This window comes from Pararge aegeria, chromosome 4, assembly GCF_905163445.1.
Source record: "Pararge aegeria chromosome 4, ilParAegt1.1, whole genome shotgun sequence".
In the NCBI taxonomy this organism is placed as follows: Eukaryota; Metazoa; Arthropoda; class Insecta; order Lepidoptera; family Nymphalidae; genus Pararge; species Pararge aegeria.
Genome location: NC_053183.1, coordinates 8,867,946 through 8,891,055, shown reverse-complemented (window position 1 = coordinate 8,891,055; position 23,110 = coordinate 8,867,946). Strand labels below are relative to the sequence as shown.

Genomic DNA, 23,110 nt, shown 5'->3' with positions numbered 1-23,110 from the left:
GAGATTGCAGTTAAGGGCAAACTTGTAGTAAAAAAAAAATGTGGATCTTGTAATGTGGTAAAACAGATGTCTGTGCAATGCAAGTTCTAAAATGGAAAGTCAAAAAGTGAGTCAAAAAAACGTTTACGTAGGAATGGAATCCAGTGGGAATCGATATAACACAGTAATTATTGTAATGACACTTTAGGACTTCTTTAACAATCTAGATGTTCTATTTTGGGTCAATCCATGTGCTATATAGATCAAGTTAATACGTAGTTGAATTGACCTCCACTTTTAACACTCCTTAGAAGGAGAGAACAGTCAACCGCATATCGCAAGCATTGCTTTAATAATTCCTGATTTTGATTAAGAGGTCCGTTCCCATGCCGAATAATTTTTATTTATAACTTATGTGTGTTCCTACACGCACTTAAGGTTTACAATGTGGTAGGTTCGAATACAGAAGTTCTCTTTAGTATCTAGCTACATTTATTGTATATCTGAGTAAACACAGAGGACGTTTCAAGGGTAGGCAGGACATCGTAGGGCGCCAGAATGTCTCGGAGTTATCGTTGCGGGAACAAAAGTTAGGTTGTTAACCCTTAGACAATTCGGGATCTCATGTTACTCGTACTATAACTTCGGAAAGTTATTTGCTGTTCGCAGAACAAGCAACGTTTACTTATTTATTTTCTTTAATTTTGGTAAAATGGTAAATTGTTCTGTAGGTTCCCACTCGGATCTCTAATCTAAATTTATTTGTCGGTTCTAAAAGTTTCGAAAAGATGAAGATGCTGACGCAATGGTGATCGCTGTGGCCTTATAAGTGGGAATTTCCGAGTTCGATGTCCGGCAGAGGCAATTTGGGTATTTAATATTTCTTTATTTTCTCTGGTATGTTCTAATCGGATGCTTTTGTTAAAAACGTTTTTTTTTCCTTTTTTTCTTTATTTTATTACTCTACTTTATAGTATTCGGATTTTTTACCTTAACTGAATTGACAGAAGGTAAAAAAGAACCGCTATTTAACAGTTCACTACTACAGCACTTTTTAACTGTTTTGAACTTCTTATCCTTGCAATTTAGTTTAAATTTAGAATTGTTCACATGACAGCGATAATAGAATTCCAAATGAAAGAATCAGTATGGGTGTTCTAATTTGCTTCAATACGTCAGTTCGTAACAATGGATTTGTTATTTCTACTCGTGGGTACATATCAATATACTCAAAGATAACCTATTTATCTATAGCGATTGCTACGTGTATTTAAAATCAGTAACACTCGAAATCAAAGTCTATTGTTCCTTGTTATGATAATTTGCAATAAGGCTTAGCTGTCCTTATTGGCAGTTTCTTAGGCTGGTTTATATTGATTAAGAGGAGGGATTATAGTCATTGATATTGCTTTCTGTTTACATCTTGAACTTTCTGTTTCAATCTTAAACTTTCTTTATATCTGAAACTTTCTGTTCAAATCTTGAAATTGAAGAAGGTCGAGTTTCTTTATCCATTTGATATTGATTGTCACGGGTATGCTCTCATAATGAGAAATATTAGGGGCTATGGCTGTGGTCCGCCACGCTGGTCAAGTGCGGATAGGTAGACTCACCACGCCTTTGAAAACATTATGAAAAACTCGCAAGAACGCAGGTTTCCTCATTATGTTTTCCTTCGCCGTTAAAACTTGTAATATTTAATTAATTAAGTTAAAAACGCACATACCTAACAAAAAAAAACTTAGAGGTGTATTCCGAGGAACGAACTCGGTCCCCAAGCAAAAGAGACCGATGTGTTAACCACTAGGCTATCACCGCTCTTTTAAGTAAATAACGGCCACTGAGGCAGTGGCTTATTATATTATATAAATAATTTAGACACTTTAATTTATTAGATTTTTTTTTCTCAAGGAATACTTAGTACCAGCCTAGAGTTAGAAAATTGGCGTTGTCCAGCCCCAGCCTCAAAATGGGTTTCATATCACTATAATTTTAATGTAAAAGTCTTTTTGTATTTTTGTGTTTGTTATGTTTTTGTTTCACACTAAAGTAGATAATAAGTATTTTACCACTTCTTTATGTTAATTTTTAATTTCTTATTAAGTGAAACAAACTGTTTCTTTTGAGAATAAATGTCTTTAAACCTAAAGTCCATCTTCCCGTATTGGAGCAATATAGGCCTTAACTAAATATCACTCTCTCCTGTAAGAGCCAGTAAGACATTAATAGGCTGTGGGTGATGTTGATTACACCGCTATAACAATGCAATAAAGACACTAAATATTGATATTCCTAACAGTCGGTATAAAAAAATATATAAATAAAAAAACCCCGACCTATATAGTGTACCGTACCCAAATATAGTGTCTATTATTCTACTAGTCAAGCCCTTTCATTTGATACCCATATTGAGGGAAATGTGAAAAAAAATTGTAATTTGCCATTAATTGGTGGTGGCCAGCTCGGATTTCAAAAATGTCTTATTGTATAGACACTAGATTAGTTCTACTAGTCAAGCACTTTCAATTGATACCTATATTGAGTCAGTTGCGAAAAATATGTTATCAGCTTTTTTGTGGCGGCCATCTTGGACTGATTTTCATTAAACAACATAGCTAAGAACTCTCCCGACTAATTCCCTTTCAAAAACAAAACAAAATCAAAATCGTTTCGTCCGGAAAATACGTTACCACATACACACGCTCGCACATACAAAACCCACGCGGAATATAGATAAAGAAACGTAAAACACACAAGCACAAATACGTCAAACTTATAACACTCATCTTTTTGCATTGGTAATAAAAATACATGTAATCATTTCAGCATCATTGATGTTATAATAATATGAAACGTGGCTTAGTTGGCAAAGCACTCACACAGCTGCGATTGCCGAAGAGATGCAGTGAAATTGTATATGTGCTTTTTAATAAAAGCGGCTATAAACGTTCCAAGTGCATTATTTCAAACCAGTTTATTATTCGGATACCCTACCATCCAATTATATTATAAGTGGTAAATGTAATACATAGTTCTGTGAATATTTTCAAAGTCAGCCAAAGGAGTGAGATTCGCTACGTACCAATCAATATGTTTCACGCATGCGTCTAAACGTGTTCAAATATTTTTGTGAAATGCAAAGCGTAGGCGGCTGACGTTTCTCTGTCCATACTTTGATCGATTGCTGTAGCTATATTCAATCCATCCGTAATCTAAAGATTGATTTCTAAGCAACGTTGTTATTGTCAAAAGATATCCATACAATTTTAACAAGTAGCATTTTGTCAAGCAACTTATTAACATATTACAGATAGATTGAATATAGAAAATGGATTTGAATGTATATACTCCCAGGCATCTAACCTACAATACAGATTTCCTGGTGCGTCGAAAATTTACCGTCTAAATTAATACCGTCTTCGAAAGATTTTTTTTTTATTCGACTACAAGTCAGCACTTGACTGAAATCTCAACTGTTGGTAAGTGAAGATGCTGTCTAAGATAGTAATGGACTGACCGACCTGTTAAAAAAGTAAGCGTAACTTGTGTTATGGGTACTGAGATGACTGATGAATATATTTATGAATAATATACATAAATATTGTATATATAAACACCCACACACTGATAAAAATTCAAATTCATCACACAAACATTTTCCGTGGCCGTGGGTTCGATTTCCACAACTGTAAAATTTTTACATGTGATGAGCATGAATGTTTTTTCAGTGTCTGCATGTTTATCTGTATATTATAAGTATTCATGTATTTTATTTATTAATATTCATCAGTTGTCTTAGAAACCATAAAACAAGCTACGCATACTTTGCCATATATGTGTATTATCGTAATATATTTATTTAGTTATATTAATAGTCTAAAAAGGCTATATTCTACGAGGAAAACAATGTTAATACTTTTTAACTTTATTAAGAGATTAGTGTTCAACAAAATTTGCACCTTTATCAATTTTTCATAACATGATTTTTAAATTAACCCCATAACATGGTTTTAGGAAATTAATTTACAAAATTAATTTAGAAAATAATAAAAATGACAGTGACAATTCTGTTAAAACCAAATTACTTATCTAAACTAAATAGACAAGGTCTGTGAATATTGCTATGGGTTTTAACAAAATTTAGTTTATTTTATTTCATTTAGATGGAAACAGAAGGGGACCCTTTTTCTGATACTGATATCTGGACCAAAGCCCCTTATAAATATCTTATTATTCAAGATCTATAGGGCTTAACTAATGCAGACAAGTTTGCTGTTTTCAAATATCAAAATATTCTGAAAATCGCGGCTTTATTTTTTTTTGAGCGACCAAAACAATAATAGCCTTTATAATCCATGGATCAATTCTATAATCTTTATTGAATGCACGTAGTAAGTAAGGAAACTTCCTAGTCATTAAGGTGGGTAATCATTTTACAGCTTTGATATTTCCGATACAGATATAGCTATCTAATCTAATCGTAAATGCACAATTGTACAATTACACAGCGCAATTTCCGTTACTACCTTTTTTGTACCTGTGCAACCCGTGGAATAGAGCCCTAAAAAAATAATGAGCAGCAAACTAGGTAGGCGTAGAGGCTGAAGTCGGTGGAGTCATTGAGTAGAGATGGACATGAGGAGTTCGGGAGTTCGGAGTTGGAATGTTACGTTACAGAGTAGTAACAAGTAGAGTAGTCACAAACTATTGAGTTAACAAAATTTGTAGAAAAAAGTTATTAGTTTCAATGTAAACAACTACCGTATGTGTACTTTTTGGGTGAAAGAAAAGCGTATAGTCACCGCACGCTTCCCACGAGCTATATGTATACGTGTTTGATGTATACGTATGTACATCGATTTAGTGTTAACTCCTATCAGCAATCCCCAAAGACTGCCCAGCATGTTTTTTTCTTGTATAACTCAAGCTGTAAGGTGTTGTTAGATAGGCTGTATAAACAGATTATCGTTGCCTATTTTAAGTATTTATTGAGAGAAAAAATACTGCATTAAGAAGTCTTTCAATTGGCGCTAAGAAGTATGTCTGAGTCGCAGACAATGCTACTAAATTATCTTAATTAAAATAGACGCTGGCTATTTGGCGCCTATTTTATTCGCAGCACATCACTCACTCATTACACTTGGTCACGTTTGATGTTTTACATGGCTCTAATTCAAATAGCTTAAAAATAAAAAGTATGTGACTTTTTATTTTGAAGCTACTTGAATCAATAGGTACGTCCGTCCGTGTAATAAATAGGTACGTCTTTTATCCACTAATCTTGGGATTTCAATAGATTTGTCCGATTTCTTTTAGATATACCAGGAAAAGAAAAAAATAATTTTACATAGTTAAGCGAAAAGGATTCAACGTAACTATAATATAGAACTACTTGAAGTTTAGGGCTACATTAAAACTCGGTATACACTCATAATAAAACTGTTAGTTATAAATTCTGTACATGGAAGATATTTTGAATTTTTTTTGAGTGTACTCTATGCCATTTTCTTCTGTCTGTCTGTATCTTGGCCGCGCGTTATGCTGAAACTACCGAATGAATTCAAATGAAACTTTGCATAATTTGAGTCGAAGTAGGATATAGGATACTTTTAATCCCGAAATTCAGCACCGTTCCTTTGGGAGATGAGGTTAAAGTGTTTGACGATTTAACACCATCAATCAAACCGAACCGGTTAAATAATAAATTTTCACTGGATAGGTTGATAGGTTGTCAGCAGGCTGCATAAAACCCCTTCACTTCAGACTTATCGATACTTATAACAAATCGTGTTGACACATTAATGAGAAATTCTATGCTAGGACTGAATAAAATAAAATCACTGCAACGTTATGCCCAACTTTTTTAAGGCAACAAAATGTGGGTTGGATCTTTTGCTTCCAAATGTGATTTGTTTCAAACGTGATAGTTGGTAGTTCACAGAACTATTCTTAATAGTAGGGGAGCCAACGAGGCTAAATGGGGATTTACTCGAGCGTCGTAGAGACCTATTGGGATGCAAAGCTTAGATGATAAGAAGAAAAAAATGTTATATGATATATACCTTTACATCGGTGGGGGAAGCGGCTATCGATTTTTAAATATATAAAAAAAAACTGTTGCATAGACATCCTCGAGCGCATCAGATATTGATAGCATCAATGCCCTACGTATTTTTAATAATGTACGTATGTTAATCTGATCGTTTGCATGATGCGGGTGGTTGTATTTAAGGGTTGAAAATGAAAAAAAAAAAATTTAATCGAGCACGTCAGATTTTCTAAGGGAGTGTTAAGTACACCAAAAAAAAGCTCTCATTCACTAATCTGACGATTTCGATGGGACGCAAACTCGCGGCCATTTTCATAATGTGCAAAAAAAAGAGATAAGATATATATGGTTCATCTTTATGTTCTAAACGTACTGTCTCATAATCTGACGATTATCTAGTGGGATTCGCCTGATCTGACAAAAAAAAATTAGAAAAACGGTTCACTTTAAAGGCCATCCCTGCAACTTCCCGTTAATTCCATTCCTGGGCGCTTGAAATTGTACTTATGACATTTTTGAGCTCAAAATTATAATTTATGTGATATTTTGAGTTAGCTGAGTTCAAAGAAATAATATTTCTATGCATTTGAGCTCTCCCAGCTCGAAAGTCTGATAAAAGCAGAGAACACTATTTTTGGAATTTCCAAACCGCAATAACTTTTGAATGGCACCATTCGACGCAGTTTTATCATCCTCGTAAGTAATTTTGCAATTTTAATTGTTCGAACCACAAATTTCGGAGTAATCCCGAAAAAACGCAAAAAACTTTTTCGGGTTTCTTTCGCTCACGATATCTCTCGAACGAATCAATCGATTTTGACCAGCTTGGTGGCGATCGACGTGGTTTTTCAAGCTCAAAGGCGGATTAGTTTTTGAAGTTAATCGATAAAGCCGGTTAAAAGTTATTCCAAAAAAACCACTTTCAAAAAAAAATTTTTTCTTATTTTTTTAAATCATTAATTAATTAAAAAGCTCAGGAAATAGCATGCAAATAAATAAGTGTATGCTTTTTTAGTAAATTACTATGCTCCGACGATATTCCAAAACATTTACACATTTTTTTAATGTTTCTACCGTAAATTTAATTGTTTTTTGTAAGGTACTTTCACCACAAAATACACATTTCAAATTAATATCACTCATATTAAATATTTATAAACTTTAACTCACACAAATAATATTAAAATAGCAAAAAAAGCCAAAACGTTGGAAACACGTTGTAAACAGTATGCCACGAACGAGTCTTTATGATCAGTTGTGATGGCGTCATGGCAACAGAAACCAGAGTGAGGACGGAGTGAGAGAGTAATAGATAGAGAAAGAGTGAGAGAGGAATAGAAACGCGGAGAAGGAAATGTAGGCATCACGCAGCTGCACGCATTTAACTTTATCGACGAATTTTTGTTATTTCGGCTTGCGGAAATCGTCAGATTATATATTTTTCATTATTCTTGAATTATTTCCTTCAAAATAAAAAAAAATTTAGCTACGCTCGAGAATGTCGAGATGACGTTTTTTTTTACAACTTTGTTGCCCTCCCCTTTTTTTACGTCACTCTCAAATTGTCAGATTAGTGGAATATACACTTTTTAGGATGTAATTAACTCACCCTACCTTAATCTGACGCGCTCGCGAATTTCTGATGGTAAATTTTTTTTTACTAATCTGATCCTGTATTCTTCACGGGCGGCCTTATATATGGGCCTCATGTTTTGTGGAGATACTTAACCGGGTACAAGGTATCCCCCTGTATATTAATCTGCCGCGCTTTAGTAAATCCCGAAATCTCCGCTTGGGCTCCCCTACTATAAGCTAAGCGTATCGATATAAATAAGTACAGCCGATGAATGACAAACATGAGTTACTATAAGGACAATTGTTTATCTATATCTATACTTCTAGACTATACACACTGACGTAATATGAACATTTGAACTTTTTTCTAATATCTATATATATAAAATAAAGTTGTGTTAGTTACACCACTTATAACTCAAGAACGGCTGGACCAATTTGTTTGATATTTGATTTTTTTTGATTTCTCTTAGACCGGAATAGGATATTAAGTATTAAAATATAACATTCATAGAAAAAAAAATATCCGCGGTACAAAGTTCGCTGGGACAGCTAGTTATAAATGAGAAAGTTTCTAAGGATGGATGCATCGATGTTTGTTACTCTTTCACGCAAATAACAATTGATCCAATTTTACAGAATTTTGGGATGGAGATAAATTATACCGTGGATTAACACATAGGCTGGTTTTTATTTTGGGAAAATGTACGGTTTCCGCACGATTCATGAAAAACCAAAAAACCGCGTATGAAGCCGTGTTTGTTGCTTAATTCTTAATAGAGCTGATTTATTAATAAATGGTGCGTCTAGTGAACCAATTTGATAATCGTTTTGCGATTGGAAAACTTTTTTATCCAGAGTAACATATTGTACATTTCATTTCAGTAATCATTTAAATATTTCAGTCTGCAATTAAAGTAATGTTATTGCAAGCCAGTATAAACTCTACATCCTACAACAACATGTCCTGCTACTACTTACTACCTTTGGTCTAAATATTAAAGTTTCGTACTATATTTTTTTTTGTATTTGTTAATTTATTGATAATGTTACAATAAAAGTTATAACTAAACAAATAATTGTTTACATCAGTCGCGTGCACAGGTGGTATACACAGGGTATGCAGATGATAAAAAATTAAGAAAAGCTCCAGTACGAGTTATAAATACTTAAGGGTAGGCTTTTTATAACTCTTACAATCTCTATCCTTTAGTTTTTTATAACTCGTACCTGCAAACCCTGTGCATACCCTCAATGAACGAAACTGATTTACATCATGCCTGCGTAAAATGGTGCCAAGAATAATAAATATAGAATAATGGCTGAATTTCCGCGCTGAACAGCCAGGCTCATTCCTTTGCGCATTGTTTTTTTTTTACACTTGGACTCCATGGCCCCAAGGTCTTCACGGCAAATAGAGCAAATATTCTCTTTATTAAAGACGCATAATCACATATGGATTTAACTTGATTATTGCACCTCAATCGCATATGCATGTACGTAACGTGTATATTAGCTTTATTCCCCAGAAAAAAAAGAAACTGGCACGTATTGTAGTTAGTTGCTAACCTGCAGAGCTCTACTACTTCCGAAAACGTTAGTCTGACCTAAGCTTTCAAAGTTAAAAAATGCTGGTATTCCCAGAAAGAAATCGGCAACAACGCGGTTCAAATGGGGAGCGCAGGGTGATGCAACATCGCCCGAAATCTCGCAATGTCACAAGCGGAACAGATTCATCATTGTTGAAAGTCTGATTGAGTCAATGACATCCTAAACGATATACTTACCTACATTCTCCTTATTGCATGCACAAAATGCTGATTGTGTATATATTAAGGTAGGCATTTATCTATAAAAAAGTGATGAATTGGTATTTGTTTGATAACGAAAATCTCGTATAAAACTACCTATTGTTATTCGTCTATTTTTTAACAAGCAGTTCTCCGCGACTTGGTCTACTAACAACTTCTGATAAGTTTCCCATACAAACTTTTTTTTGCTATTCTACACAATAACACCCCGGGCCACCGCGTCTCATCGCCGGCCTCCTCTATCACTTCGTTTGGTAAGCTTCTAAGGTTTGTAACATTATGTTTAATTGACCATAATCTTCTTCGAGTATTTGGTTTTCAAATCCAAAACCAAAATATTTTTTAAATCGTTCTCTTATCTATTATCTGAGTTAGGCGACATCTAAGGTTGGAGGTGGATATGAGAACATGTATTTTGGAATTTTAATTGTCGATCGAAATACCAATTCATCAAAACGAAAAAAGGGACAAACCGAACATATTGTAGACGGCCATACAATTGAATCAATAAGGCTGTATTACCTACTGATGTCGATCATAGTTATGTTGTACGACTACCTATGTAATATAAATCTAACTACGTGACATAGTTAGATATTTCATCGGTCATTTTCTGTTGGCTCAACAATCAACCTGCATAGTAGGTACTTTATTTTTATGGCTTACTTTATTTTTATTAAGTCGCTTATGCCCACCTTTCTATAAAATAGCTTTCAATGCACACGTAATATTTGATATAAAATGATCAGTGGAATCTGCAGTCCGAACTTATTGTTTTAATAGAGTCATCCATACTAATATATAAAAATTATTTATATATTACATTTTTTATTATTTTGGAATGTACCTAAGCAACCTTTTCATTACTTGCTATTGTAAAGTATGTTTTAAAACAGACCAAAAACCAAATTTGTTGAAATAAATAAAATTAATTGAGATCGGTAAATAACTTGCAGATATCCATTTAGAAAAAATCTGGATATCAATAACACACTGCGAATGTTAATGTTCATGTACCTATGTAATAAACATTCTATGTTTATTACATAGGTACATGAACATTAACATTCGCAGCCTATTTAAGGCCAACTGCAGGTCCTCGTCTCTCATAGGAGAGATGGTTTTAGAGCATAGACCCACCACGCTGTTACAATGCGGGTTGGTGGACTTTAACGAGTATTAACACACGTTAGTGATTCTAACCGCTATTTAGCATAAAAACACAATACCTAACTTTTTTTTGTTAAACCAACTATCATCCTCTTGTCGGAAATGAGCACCAAATTGACCATCTTTCGCCCGTTGGAAGTTCGTTACTTAACAGAAGATGTCGCTTTAGGAAACCTCTAACGTTCGTTTAACTTAAAAAATATGATAGAGGAACAATAAAATCAAACGTTTAATAACTCTCCTATCATTATTTTAGGCACTAAGATAATTTTTATTGTTTTTACAACGATCTGATAAAGACTATACATAAATTGCCGACCTCATCAATCCGATAAAACGGTTTTAAAAGTTTTTACAGAGAAATAATCAATTCAACATAATAAAACACGTGTAACACATGTAAAATAAACAAATTGTATCTAGATATCTTCAAGAATTTAATTTAATTTTTATTAACTTCTAATATAACTTTAATATGCGTCAACGTATGTATGTTAGTACAGCTTTGTTGCAAAAACTAGTAAGCTGATTTGCATCAGGCTGGTACTTATCACCTCAGAACAGCTAGTAATGTAAAATATTTGATTGTCAAACCTAGACTTGTCGCAGACGATTTTATAAAAAACAACGTTTTTTATGTGTTTTACAACTAATGATTTCAAAGTACCTAAGTAGTTTCAGAATACTTCGATAAGTAGTTTACGATGTTGCGAGGCATACCTACCTCGAATTATTTATTCGCTGCAAATTAAGTTGTGTAATAAGGAGGTTATACGTATGTTTTCCTTTCAACCAATCAATAACTAGCAGCATTTCATTGGAAGTAAATGTGACCATGAAAATGGAGACCGCTATATACTTATGTATAAAGCGGTAACCTATGTCCTATACCTACTTAGCTAAAGTTCGCAATAACCTTTTTAATCATTATATCGAACGCAACCAACAAAATCCCTTCTCAGTTAATTGATTTATCTAATACAAGAATGCCATCTCGTTAAATGAAACCATTGGTTTGTTCATTTGCCCTAATTAATATACATACCATACATAGTACTCGTAGGTACAATTTACAAACCGCTTTAATGCTCCCGCGGGATTATTTGCCAGGGACAAAAAATAACTTAACCCACAAAAGCCTTTAGTTTACTTATTAAAACTTCGAATAGGAAGCTTATGAGCTCTGTTAAATATTTTGTAGGTAAGTATTTACTTTTGTTTATTTATGACATTATGATCGAAGAAATATCTGTTTAGGTATACATTCCATTTCTTAGTAAAATATTTATTTACTACGGGCTTTATCCTCAAACATGATTACTAATATTTGAGAACCAAAAGACATAATTATATTTTTCTGTTAGAATTTTCAACCTTCTTTTTTATACAAAGTGGGTTAGATATATTTAAAAAATTCTTATTTACTTATTTTACTATAAATATTATTGCAACTACTTACTGATTTTAAGTCTACTCAGCCAATTTCAAACATTTAGGGTATATCATTGGATGATGTAATAATAGCTCAAAGTTAACCAATAGGAAGGTACTCTTAGGTCGTTCCTTCTTCTACATTGCGATTGCTTAAGATGCTCAGTAAACATGTCACCAAATATCAATACTTAGCTTTATCTACACCCACTTTCACTTCTCATACAAAGATAGAAATGAACGCATCAAGTCCAAAGGTGTGTTCCGAAATTCCGAAATTCTGAATCGTTTCTGTACTGTTAATTCCAGCATCAGAAATATTAAGTCCGATTATGAAAAAAAAAAAAAAAGCAAGAATGATGAATGGAATGAAAAAGGCTAGAGAGTTGTGGAACTTATGACTGGTTTATTCATATCTACAGAAAATGAATTTGTTTAAGCGTCAACTCCACAACGGGAAATAATAAGAGCTAAAATCAAGCGGGAAAAATTAAACAACACAAAAAACAATCTTGAAAAAATACGCAGTGGAAGATTTTGTCAAAGAACTGCACCTTATTGGTAGAGTTTAAGGCGACATTATTGCAAGGTTTTAAACTATAGTTCTGTATCACAAAAGTATTTCTAGACTAGGAGCATGGGAGAAATGCTTACATGAGAGCCTTCACGTCGTTAAGATACCAGCGAAGTTTATGTTGCAGTTATATAAAGAAACTGTATCAACTGCAACAAGGAAAGACAATTTCCCTGAACGATCTTATGATCGATCGTGGTCCGCGTAATAGTATGTTTTTAGTATATAACCGCTAGGCAAAGAAAATTTACACAAAACTATATATTGCCCTTTTATTATTTATTCTCTTCAGTACCACGAAATTTCACTCGTTTACATAAATAGTGCAATTTTTTTAGGACTAATTAACAACGCATCCTTTAGTATTATAGTTATCCTCCGAGCTCTACCAAAGGATGAGAAATGATTGTTTATCGCTATATCCAACATCAAGCGATCTAGTTATTCTCCCTTGACTAGGGTCACCAGATGACCAGAATTTTAAAGACATGAAACATGTTTTTTTTACATAGCGTGCTCAGTATGAAGTGACAATGCGATAAAAACTCCTTGAAAGTTAATAAAGCAGGCTGGCAAAGTGGTTCATCTCTGATTTGAAGAAGACGAATCAGTAGTCGCGGCAGTACAAGAATTTCTATTTTCAAGAAAGGTACTACTCAGTATGAAGAGTTCTTTAGGAAGTCGTTTTTTAGTTTTAACCAAAATTTTACAAGTACATAAGACTAAAAGGTGAAAGAAGAATGTTAAAGAATAAATGAACATAAAATAAAATCGATATGCAACATTTTCATTCTTACTTTTTAATAATAGCAATGGTGGTAATAATATTGAGGATAAAACTAAGGAAATATATGTAGAGCTGTAAACATTTTTATACGAAATACGAAAAAAATACACAGCGCCTTCATTAAAATATAAGTTATCAGGAAAATTTTGAAGGTCACTACTAGATCCATGAGGGACTTATAGATCCGTCTTTAACCGTGATACGTTTTGTGTCAGTGCCACATACAATACAACGATCTTACTTAATTTTCCGGATAGTACATACTTGTTAAAAATCAGAGAATGTCTGCAATTCTCATGTTCCGTTTTGGTAGCCCTACACGTGACGTGTACTTCTACTTACCTAGCTCAAGGTCGATGAGGACACCCGTACAGCATTGTGAAATTTTGAAGAAATTGGTTATAATAATCAATATAAATACTTATTAAAATATATCAAAATTGCCTTTTCTATGAACCAAATGTTTTACTTATATAGGCATAAGGTATATAGGTATATAGGTAGAAAACGCGTGAAAAATATATTTAAACATATATATATTTTTTGATATAAGTACTTAGAATATTTTGAGACTACTAATTCATATCATTTTGTATGTCTCGTGTGCCTATTGATCATAATTCATTGGAAAATGTAGACATATGATAGGTACCTAGACATATTAAAAAATGTGAAACTGAAAAGGCGCATGAAAAAAGCTCTAGTGTTTAATTTACGATTTAATTGGTTTTAATTGCTGACTTAATAGCAAAATCGTAATACATGTATATTGTACGCTAATATTTTATGTTTGTTAGAAAGACCAGCCAATCTGTAACTGGCAAGAAGAAGTTGAAATATGGATGCAGACTTACCATTACATGCAATCCCAGGCGGCTGTTCATTGTGATGCATTTCTCGGAGCACCGTGATGCGTGTGAAGAATCGCGCCCTTTCATGTCACAAGCGAGACTGAACGAGTAACTGGACGGCTGAAACGCTGGAGCTTCGGTCGCTCCCCCCAACTCCCCGCTACGCATGCGCAGGCCTGAAGTAAGTACTATATTAGTATATAAGGACATATATTTCTACTGCGCTTTCGCAATCATACAGTGGGTCAACGCTTTTAATGAATCAGTTTTTATTTAGCTCGAACTACAATTCCGATTTTCAAAATTCTTGCGGAGATGTATTCTACTATGGCTTTTAAGCATTATTTACCATTAAGAGTTGTCTAGAAGAGTTCGTTTAAAGCAACAAAACTTTCTGCTTTATTTCTTGTTGTCATCTTTTCTCTTCTTTTTAATTTGTGCAATACAGACTTCATCTATCCATCTATCTATCTAATAATTCCTTACTATTATAACTGCGAAAGAGCGTTTGATTGTTTGTTTGTCCTAAATTCACGTCTTAACTTAGCAATCATCTTCATTTTTGGCATAGAGTGAGTAGAAGGGTGAAGTAGGTACCTATAACTAGTAGTAGTAATAGGCTTTTTATCCCAGGAAACATATGGTTCCCACGGGATTGTAAAAAACCGTACGAAATGCGAACGTATAACGCGGCCAACAGCTAGTGTTAAATAAAGTTGAAAGAAAAATAGTTGGGTTACGTTGGCCTTTCATGGACGCGTAGCACTTAACAGATTAAGTGGCATCATATTACTTAAACGGCACATTTCAAACGCCAAAGGTCTACATCACCGCGAACACTTCAAAATACTCCTTGGAGAAGAAGACATCAAGAAACTTACCAATTAACTTTTCCAATATTAACATTTAACAACAATTATTATTCTATTTATGAACATTATAAATAGTTGAATAATTGTAAAATACGTTTTAAGGTTGGGAGTTTGTGACACACAGGGTAAAGGTAAAATGCTCTGCTTACTGTTGTTAGGATTTGTTTTTACCGGTAGGTATCGTGGTTCGTGGTAACGCAATCCTATAAATAAACTTAGCTGTCTACCGGATTGTGTAATCCTTCGAGCTGTGGAAGGTTTGGACCTCTAGACATACTCTCTCTAACCACTGTCAGCTGGTGGTTTATCCCCGCAATGCTAACGCTCTTGCTTACATACGGGAAGAGTAGAGTATACCTACCTTAACTAAGCAAAGCAATCTAATTGTTCGCTAGCTAACTGTATATTTGCTAATCGTTGATTGTACAGTTTGCGTATAAGTAGATACAAAATATACGTAGCCACGTTTTAATGAATGAGTCTATGGTACATTATTCGAAGTAATGGAATTTAATGGAAACCGATGCTAATAAAAGTAATTAATTCCATTAGTAACGTTGGTAGATATTAAAATATCTATATTAGGCAGCGCGATATTCTTACCATTAGAATTCGAACTGTTTCTTGATAATGACAATGGCTTGGATCTTTACTCTTGATTGACGTAATCATCACCATCCCCATTATTTCAAACGATGGACGTTTACTGCTTGAGATAGATCTTTTGTAAAGACTCCCTCACTCCACGGTCTAGTGCCAGCGTATTGCTGACACTCGCTTCATGTCGTCTGTCCACCTACCGAAACTTTGCTTTCCAGTGTTGAGTTACCATGCCATTCCACCAACTTCGTGCTACGTGCTCAGTCTTACTCTGGTTCTTCGACGTATCTGACAACCGTTTCTGTCGGTCAAGACATTTCTGTCTTCACCGCATAGATACTCCGAGCATAGCTCCATCCATTAGTCTGAGCCTTCTTATGAAACCCATAGTTAGCGCTATGCGCTGTTCTAATACTTTGGTCTTTGATATAGGAATAAGAGAACATTAAAGAGCCTTGTTAGTAAACCAGGGTTGTTTTCCACTATTACTTTTAGTTCATCATTATTTACCTCAATGTCCAATCTACGTTATACGTCCTATCTTGTAGTGGGAACTTTATTCACAACGAAAGAGAATAAATTTGAAACGTAGGTGCAATGCTGCGCTATTAATTTATTTATTAATATTTTAAACCATCTCTACTTTAAAAAAGAATTCGTCAGGGCAAGCCTTTATGTAGAGCAACGATATCATAGCCGTCTATTTCGACCCCCAGGTGTGGACTGCAACCAGTGGCGTATTTTAAGATCCAGCGTCCTGGGCCGGTAAGATAGGCCGCCCCATAAATTAATGGAAAAAAATTAATGAAACTAAAAAAAGGCAGAAAAAGAAAGAAACTGAAACACCATTTATTCAAAACTAGAAGTGCAGGCGGCTTAAGGTATCTACTATTTACATTTACTGTATCCCTATTTCCCCCACTAATGTTTATAAATGCAAAACCTATAACCCAGGTTAAAGTTATAACATAATCATGCTTTGTAAATACGCCCATGACTACAAGGGGTATATGTCAGCAAAAAAACAGGGAGTTTGTTAAAATTAAAGGACGGTCAATGATAGTGGATCTCAATGGAGTTATTAAACTCAAATACTATCAGATAAACTGAATGATAACAAACAATAAAACACCACATTTTTTTAGAATATTGGCCAAGGGTATTAGGTACAGTTTTTGTTTAAAATATTTTTTTCCTACAAGATAGCCCTTGGCTGCAATCTCACCTATTTGTAAGTAATGATGCAGTCTAAGATAGTAGGGCGCTGTTATCAGGCAGTTTGCCAGTTATATTATATGCTCCTAGTCTGTCTCTACGCGACATCGTACCGGAACGCTGAATCGCTGAGGCCAGACCAGAGAAAAACCAGAATCAATAAATTCCCAAATTACCCCTGCTGGGAATCGAACAGGGGACCTCAAACTTAACACCGCAGCGTACACCGCTTGGCCACGAAGTTCGTCAAAAATACCGTAATTAGTTTATCATTTCATCTAATTGGTCTTGACCAAACGCGCCTTAAATCTGTTACCGCATTCGATCAATTCGTGGATGGCCCACGAATGGTCCATTTCGCCATAGTCAAATTCATGCACAAGTTAAAATTGCACGGTGTATCATAAGACTCCGGCAAAAGCTTTTCCATGGTGTCCTGAATTTATTCCAATCCCTAAATAATTAAGCTCACATTAGAACTCTATTTTTTCTTACTTGTTGTTCTTATGCGGTTCATTCTCGTAAGAAACCGCATAAGGCACTTGTTATTTTCTTGTTTTTATTTTAACTTTTACTTTTACAGTTTGTAGTAATGCTAAGTTTGTTAACATGATAAGAAAAGTCAGAAAAATAGAGTACCATAAGTAACGAGATATAAATTCTTCCTGTAAGGCTGTTAATATAAGGTATGGACTCAAAATTAAACAAGAATTTAAATGTGATTTTTATTTATCAATATAAAATTAGAAGCAACCATTATTACAGCGTATGTTGTCTTTCTTTACCTTGTACAACTAGGTCTTAAAATTTACATACTTTCTCTTTGACAATAAAATTTAGAATACTATAATTTTAATAGATAATTCCGCAAAAAAGGTAGTGCGATGAAACAATACAAGGATGCTGAATTTATAAATAGATAGTTTATAAAGAGCCTTAAAAGTATATCATTTTACTTTTAAGCTTATTTAATGAAATCTTCCAATTTTATAATAGGCCATATTTGAAACACTTCATAACAGATCTACAAACACTCATAAAGCTTTAAAGCTGTTCTAAGCTGCTTATTAGTTGCTTCTGAGCATTAAGGTTTATAGTCATAATATACTATCTTATGGTAAGAAACACAAACTGCAACCTACATGATACAATGTGATGTATTTATTGATACCATATTATTTTAGAGACATCTGTATCTATAGAACAGTCAGTCTATGCAACTATGTTTTGCATGAACAAGTTGTAATGGCAAGTTATACATAGTAGTGTTTACGAGTATCTATAGTATAATCCTATTACATGGTAATCTGAACTTGGAAATGATGATGTCACTATAATATTATATTGCAGTTTTATTTAAAACAATGTTACAAATGTTGAGTAATGTGAGTGTATATAAGTAGGTACACTTGTTAATTTTTATCATTAACTACTTATTATCTAAAAATATATATGTATTTCAAATATATACAGAAATATTTAGTAAATATATATAGTTGATGAAAATAATATTCTGTTGGGAATTCTTAAACTTGAAACCAACAATTTTAAGATTAGACATTAACACAATAATACATATTTTAGATTGGCCATCTAAAATTATTCCTGTAATCAGAGTTTTAAGCTCCCAATGATAACAATAAATAAATAAGCACAATTAAATTAAGAAAGATGTAAGTTTAGTCCTAAGATATTTAGATTGACTACAAAGATCTGGGATGCGAGTGACACTTTAGGAGAGACTGCAACTGTAATAAAAGTGATCTTAAGTATATACTTATTTAATTATATAGTCATAAGTTCTCACATCATTTTAACCAAATGCTTATAGAGAGATAAAGGGTGGAACTTCCACAGTGGAAGACAATTAAACTGGGCGGAATAGTCCTTGACTATCACTTGTTTTCCATAGTGGCTGGACCCTAGTTTACACTCTGCAATGAACTGCCAGCTTATAGACACTAGGAATGTCTGAGTAGTCTGATGGGTCCAATGCTACACAATGTGTAAAAAATATAAAATTTAATTTAAAAAGACAGTGTACTTTTTTCCGGAAATATACTACGGAAACTTGTTATTTAAAAATTCTAACCCAACAGGTCTTTACCTGATATGGTATTCCAATTAACAGAAATGACTTTCATTTAAAATTCAGAACAAGCAATAACTTAAAATGCATTTCCATATCAAATGCAGCTTCTCAATACGGATATTAAAAATATTGAGGCACTGGCTTAACTTTGATACTAGGTTCAAATTAAGATTAACTTTTCACTTTAGTAACAAAATCAAGTTAAAACTTCTATATTTATAACTCTAATTACTTAAATAATTATTAAAACTCAACTTTTTATTACTAATTTATCACACAAATGTTTTTTTATTTTATTTTTATTAAATAAAGAGAATACAAAATCAAATTAAGGTTATACTTAGGTTTTGTTCTTCCTCAAACATAAATCTGTAAATTTATGCACATGTGAACCCCAACCCTGGAAAGGTAAACCCTCACTTTGCAATAAGAGGAATTTTCCTAACATTTTTTACATACATAACAAAATTGAAGAACCAGTCACAGTTGAAACCCATATAATATTGTGGTGACCCTCCCACTCTATAATAGGAGTGATTTTACCACCGCAGCCATTGCCTATCAGCCCCCCCCCCCCCCCCCCCTGCTGAACTCAAAAATCACTAGATTTAAACTCCAATGCTCATGCAGCTCCTCCATAGCAATAGCTTTAGGTACCAGTTTCATCTTACAATTTTGATTTCATGTATATAAAAATGTGTCTAGAACTTTAAATTTGGATAATTGATTGATGCTTTTAACATGTTAGGCAAATAACTTTAAAATTGTTTCCTTAAAATGGTATAACAATAAGAATGAGATAATTTACATTTAATTGATTCTGACTTCTGATTTTGAGATTTCATTACACTCTCCTAACAATATACATAGCCTGATCTGCTATACAATTTTTTTTTTTTTGGGCCGAGGCAACAGATCAAATTGTACTTCATAATATTACATTACCAATTGGATTGTTGATAGACAACTGGCAACCAACAATGTGAAAAAGCAATTTTAAAATTTTTTCATGCCTAACACGATTGGATGTGCTCATTAAAACAAATCACAAAAATAAACATGGAAGATATAACACTTCTATACATTTTTTTTACACCATGATAAAATAGTAAATAATCATTACTTATAAATAAAAAATTACACTCTATTGTATTCAATTCAACATGAAATAATATGGAAACACTAATGTATTGCCAATGTTAAAAGATGTAGTATAACAGATAACTTAGCAAGCACAGTTGTCTCCGTCCCTATTGCGACCATTGTCATTGGCGTTCAACTTGATCTGATCTGGAAATTCATTGTAAAGCTCTGCCTCTGTTTCCTGGGCTAGGGCATTACGTGCTATAGTCTGGAATGCGAGTTCTACATTCACGGCTTCTTTGGCACTCGTTTCAAAATATGGAATATCATTTTTACTTTGACACCATTGCTGAGCTCGTTTCGCGGACACGGCGCGGTTATCCAAATCGACCTTGTTACCTAGTATCACAAATGGAAAATTTTCTGGATCGCGTGGGGAAGCCTGTATGAGAAATTCATCTCTCCAGCTCTCCAAGGACTTGAACGTGTTGGGGGCAGTTACGTCAAAAACTAAGACGCAACAATCCGCCCCACGGTAGAATGCCACTCCTAACGATTGGAACCGCTCCTGTCCCGCAGTGTCCCAAATCTGCATTGTTACGATTCTATCGTCGACAATTACCTCTTTCGTGAGAAAATCTGCGCCTATTGTAGCCTTGTACTGATTGGAAAATTTCTTGTTGACAAACTGATTCATCAACGATGTTTTGCCGACGCCACTATCGCCGAGGATAATAACTTTAAGGAGAACCTTTTTTCTTGAAGACATTATGCACGTAAAATTTATATAGTTATTGTAAAATAAAAATAATAGTCACTCTTTGTCTAATGTCTATAAGTACTTTTTGACATAAAACGGAATTGATAAATGCGTCACCTGTTTGTAATGTTACCACATTGAAATACATTTAAAACCTTCACGCCAATGAGGTTACAAACATTACACAAAGGTGCTTATTCTGATGTACATTTCTAAACAAAACTAAATTATTTAATTAAACTAAAATCAAACACCTTACATTTTCTGACATTCACCTTCCTAATTTTGGCCATGTTTTACTCTTTATGCATGAGTCACTCCTACATTCCCAACTCCTACATAACAAGACGGGAGATATTTCACATAAGTACAACTACAGGGCTGTGTCTTTGCCTATCATTTTAGCCAAAATATTCTACAGCTTGCTAGACACGAATTTAAAACAAGTTTTAATGTCCATGACGGACAATTTGGTTTCAGACGCGATTTTGGTTTCTATCTACGGAGAGCGCGATTATGTGTTATTAAAATATAAAAAGATAAATTAAATAACAAAATAATAATAATAAGTAACAATATTGCAATATAAAATTATTGCAAACTCACGTCCGTCATAATAATACATAGTTCGTCATAGTTTATGGGTTATCTTATACCGAACCTTTACAAAATCACAGTTTATTTTCCATTCGCCTCATGGTGCACCGAAAGCCAGTGCTTGAAAATCGAGCAGTCCAGACCCTCTGCCAACGTGCTTAGGATTTCGCTATCGGAGGCTCGCAAACGACTCCAAAATGTTGCGATTCGCGATCTCATGATCGCAAAGAAATCCGGTACTCTGGCCCTAGCGAACATGTCCGATGCACTGCAGTACCTTAGCAACTTCATCAAGATACGATAAGCATTATTGTATTGCACCCTGATACTGTAGACAGCGCGTTAAGTCAAGTTAAGTTAAGTAGAATGATGATTTCAGAATGCTGTTGGGCTTACCCCGTTATTGTAGTGCATCAGAAATGTTCGCGAGGGCATGAGTAAAATGCCAGGCTCGTTTATCCAAACTAAGATGATGATTGTAGACCGAGCCAACAATAACTCGCCAGCGCGAACTCGAGAGTGTAACGACCACTCTGTCAAGAGTGTAACGACAAAGAAGAAGTTACTGTAATTTTTTTTCATTCAGTTTAGTTTTTAATTATTCTGTTATGTTATAGTGTAGATGGGTAATAGTTACAAAAAAAATAAATAATAAATAAGCTTACAGCTGATACAGCGTGAGGATACCAAAACTTTTAGGGATGACATTTTACTCATATTATATTACAGCATAACAAGTAAATCAGGAATTTGGGAATAAAATGCCCCAAAACATTATTGCAGTATATCCCGTATCCCATAATACTGAAATATCATGTTTGTCATGATTTTAGCATTAGTTTAATCTATGGAGGGTAGAGGTAAGGAGAGTCATCTTATATGGGAGAAAAGTTGAAAAAGTGTCCAGTGTATGCGCTAAATAACAGTTCAAAAATCCTCCACAATGGCGCTGGTGGATGCACAGGGTATGGTATGAATGTAGCAATCGTAGATGAATTGAAGTATGCCGAGTTAAAAAATTTAATGTCATTATCGACTAAAGTAGTTAATTATTGAGAATTTCAACAACTTACGTTGTACAAAATATTTTGGTAAATATAACCTTACTTCCTTGTATCTCCATACTTCCTTGTTTATTTTTCAAGCCTACTCTAACAATATTTATATTTGGCGCTTCTTTTAAGAGTTACCCTGATGCAAATGTGGCGCCATCCTAATTTAATACATTTTGACGACACTTTTTCATATACACAGATGACTCTCCTTGCCTCTACCCTCCATACCTCTACCCTCTTCTTCTTCTTTTGATTTATGGCTTTTCGTAGTGCCAAAACAGCACAATGTACTTTGCCAGTGTCATGTAGCTTGGAAAAGGCACGAACTAGAGTGGTCAGTAAAGAAAAAGAAATGTCTATTTCATAACTTCGACCTGCAATAGTAGTTGTTAGTGAAATGACCTAAGTACGCATGAATTTAAAAATCATTTGAAGATAAAATAGAATTCAAATTTTATATCCAAAATATAAAAATCATAGTTTTAATTTGTTAATTTTAATAAATTTGCATAGATGTTTAACATACCGACTATACACTGACATTAACACACACTCGGCATTTAAGGGACGAGGAATTTTAGAAGGAAGTATATCATACAGATTAAAGGA

The 23,110-nt window shown here is 33.9% G+C and overlaps 2 protein-coding genes across 2 annotated transcripts in view; both read right to left on the bottom strand.

Moving 5' to 3' along the window:
• The window catches only part of LOC120623222 (b(0,+)-type amino acid transporter 1-like), a 52,508-nt gene extending 38,185 nt beyond the window's left edge, over positions 1 to 14,323 (bottom strand). The window contains exon 1 of the mRNA XM_039889120.1: positions 14,231 to 14,323. Within this exon, the coding sequence (XP_039745054.1) occupies positions 14,231 to 14,270 (40 nt within the window). The 5' untranslated portion in view covers positions 14,271 to 14,323. The remainder of the gene's footprint in view (positions 1 to 14,230) is intronic.
• A 5,257-nt stretch (positions 14,324 to 19,580) lies between these two features.
• LOC120637797 (ras-related protein Rab-7a) lies at positions 19,581 to 20,958 on the bottom strand. Its single transcript, XM_039909814.1, has one exon. It carries the CDS (start codon positions 20,856 to 20,858, stop codon positions 20,232 to 20,234), a length of 627 nt encoding a protein of 208 aa, XP_039765748.1. The 5' UTR covers positions 20,859 to 20,958; the 3' UTR covers positions 19,581 to 20,231.
• Between the last annotated feature and the right edge of the window lie 2,152 nt (positions 20,959 to 23,110).

Bases quoted from the DNA above. Each gene is read 5' to 3' on its own strand.
- LOC120637797 (XM_039909814.1), bottom strand. From the start codon at position 20,858: ATGTCTTCAAGAAAAAAGGTTCTCCTTAAAGTTATTATCCTCGGCGAT.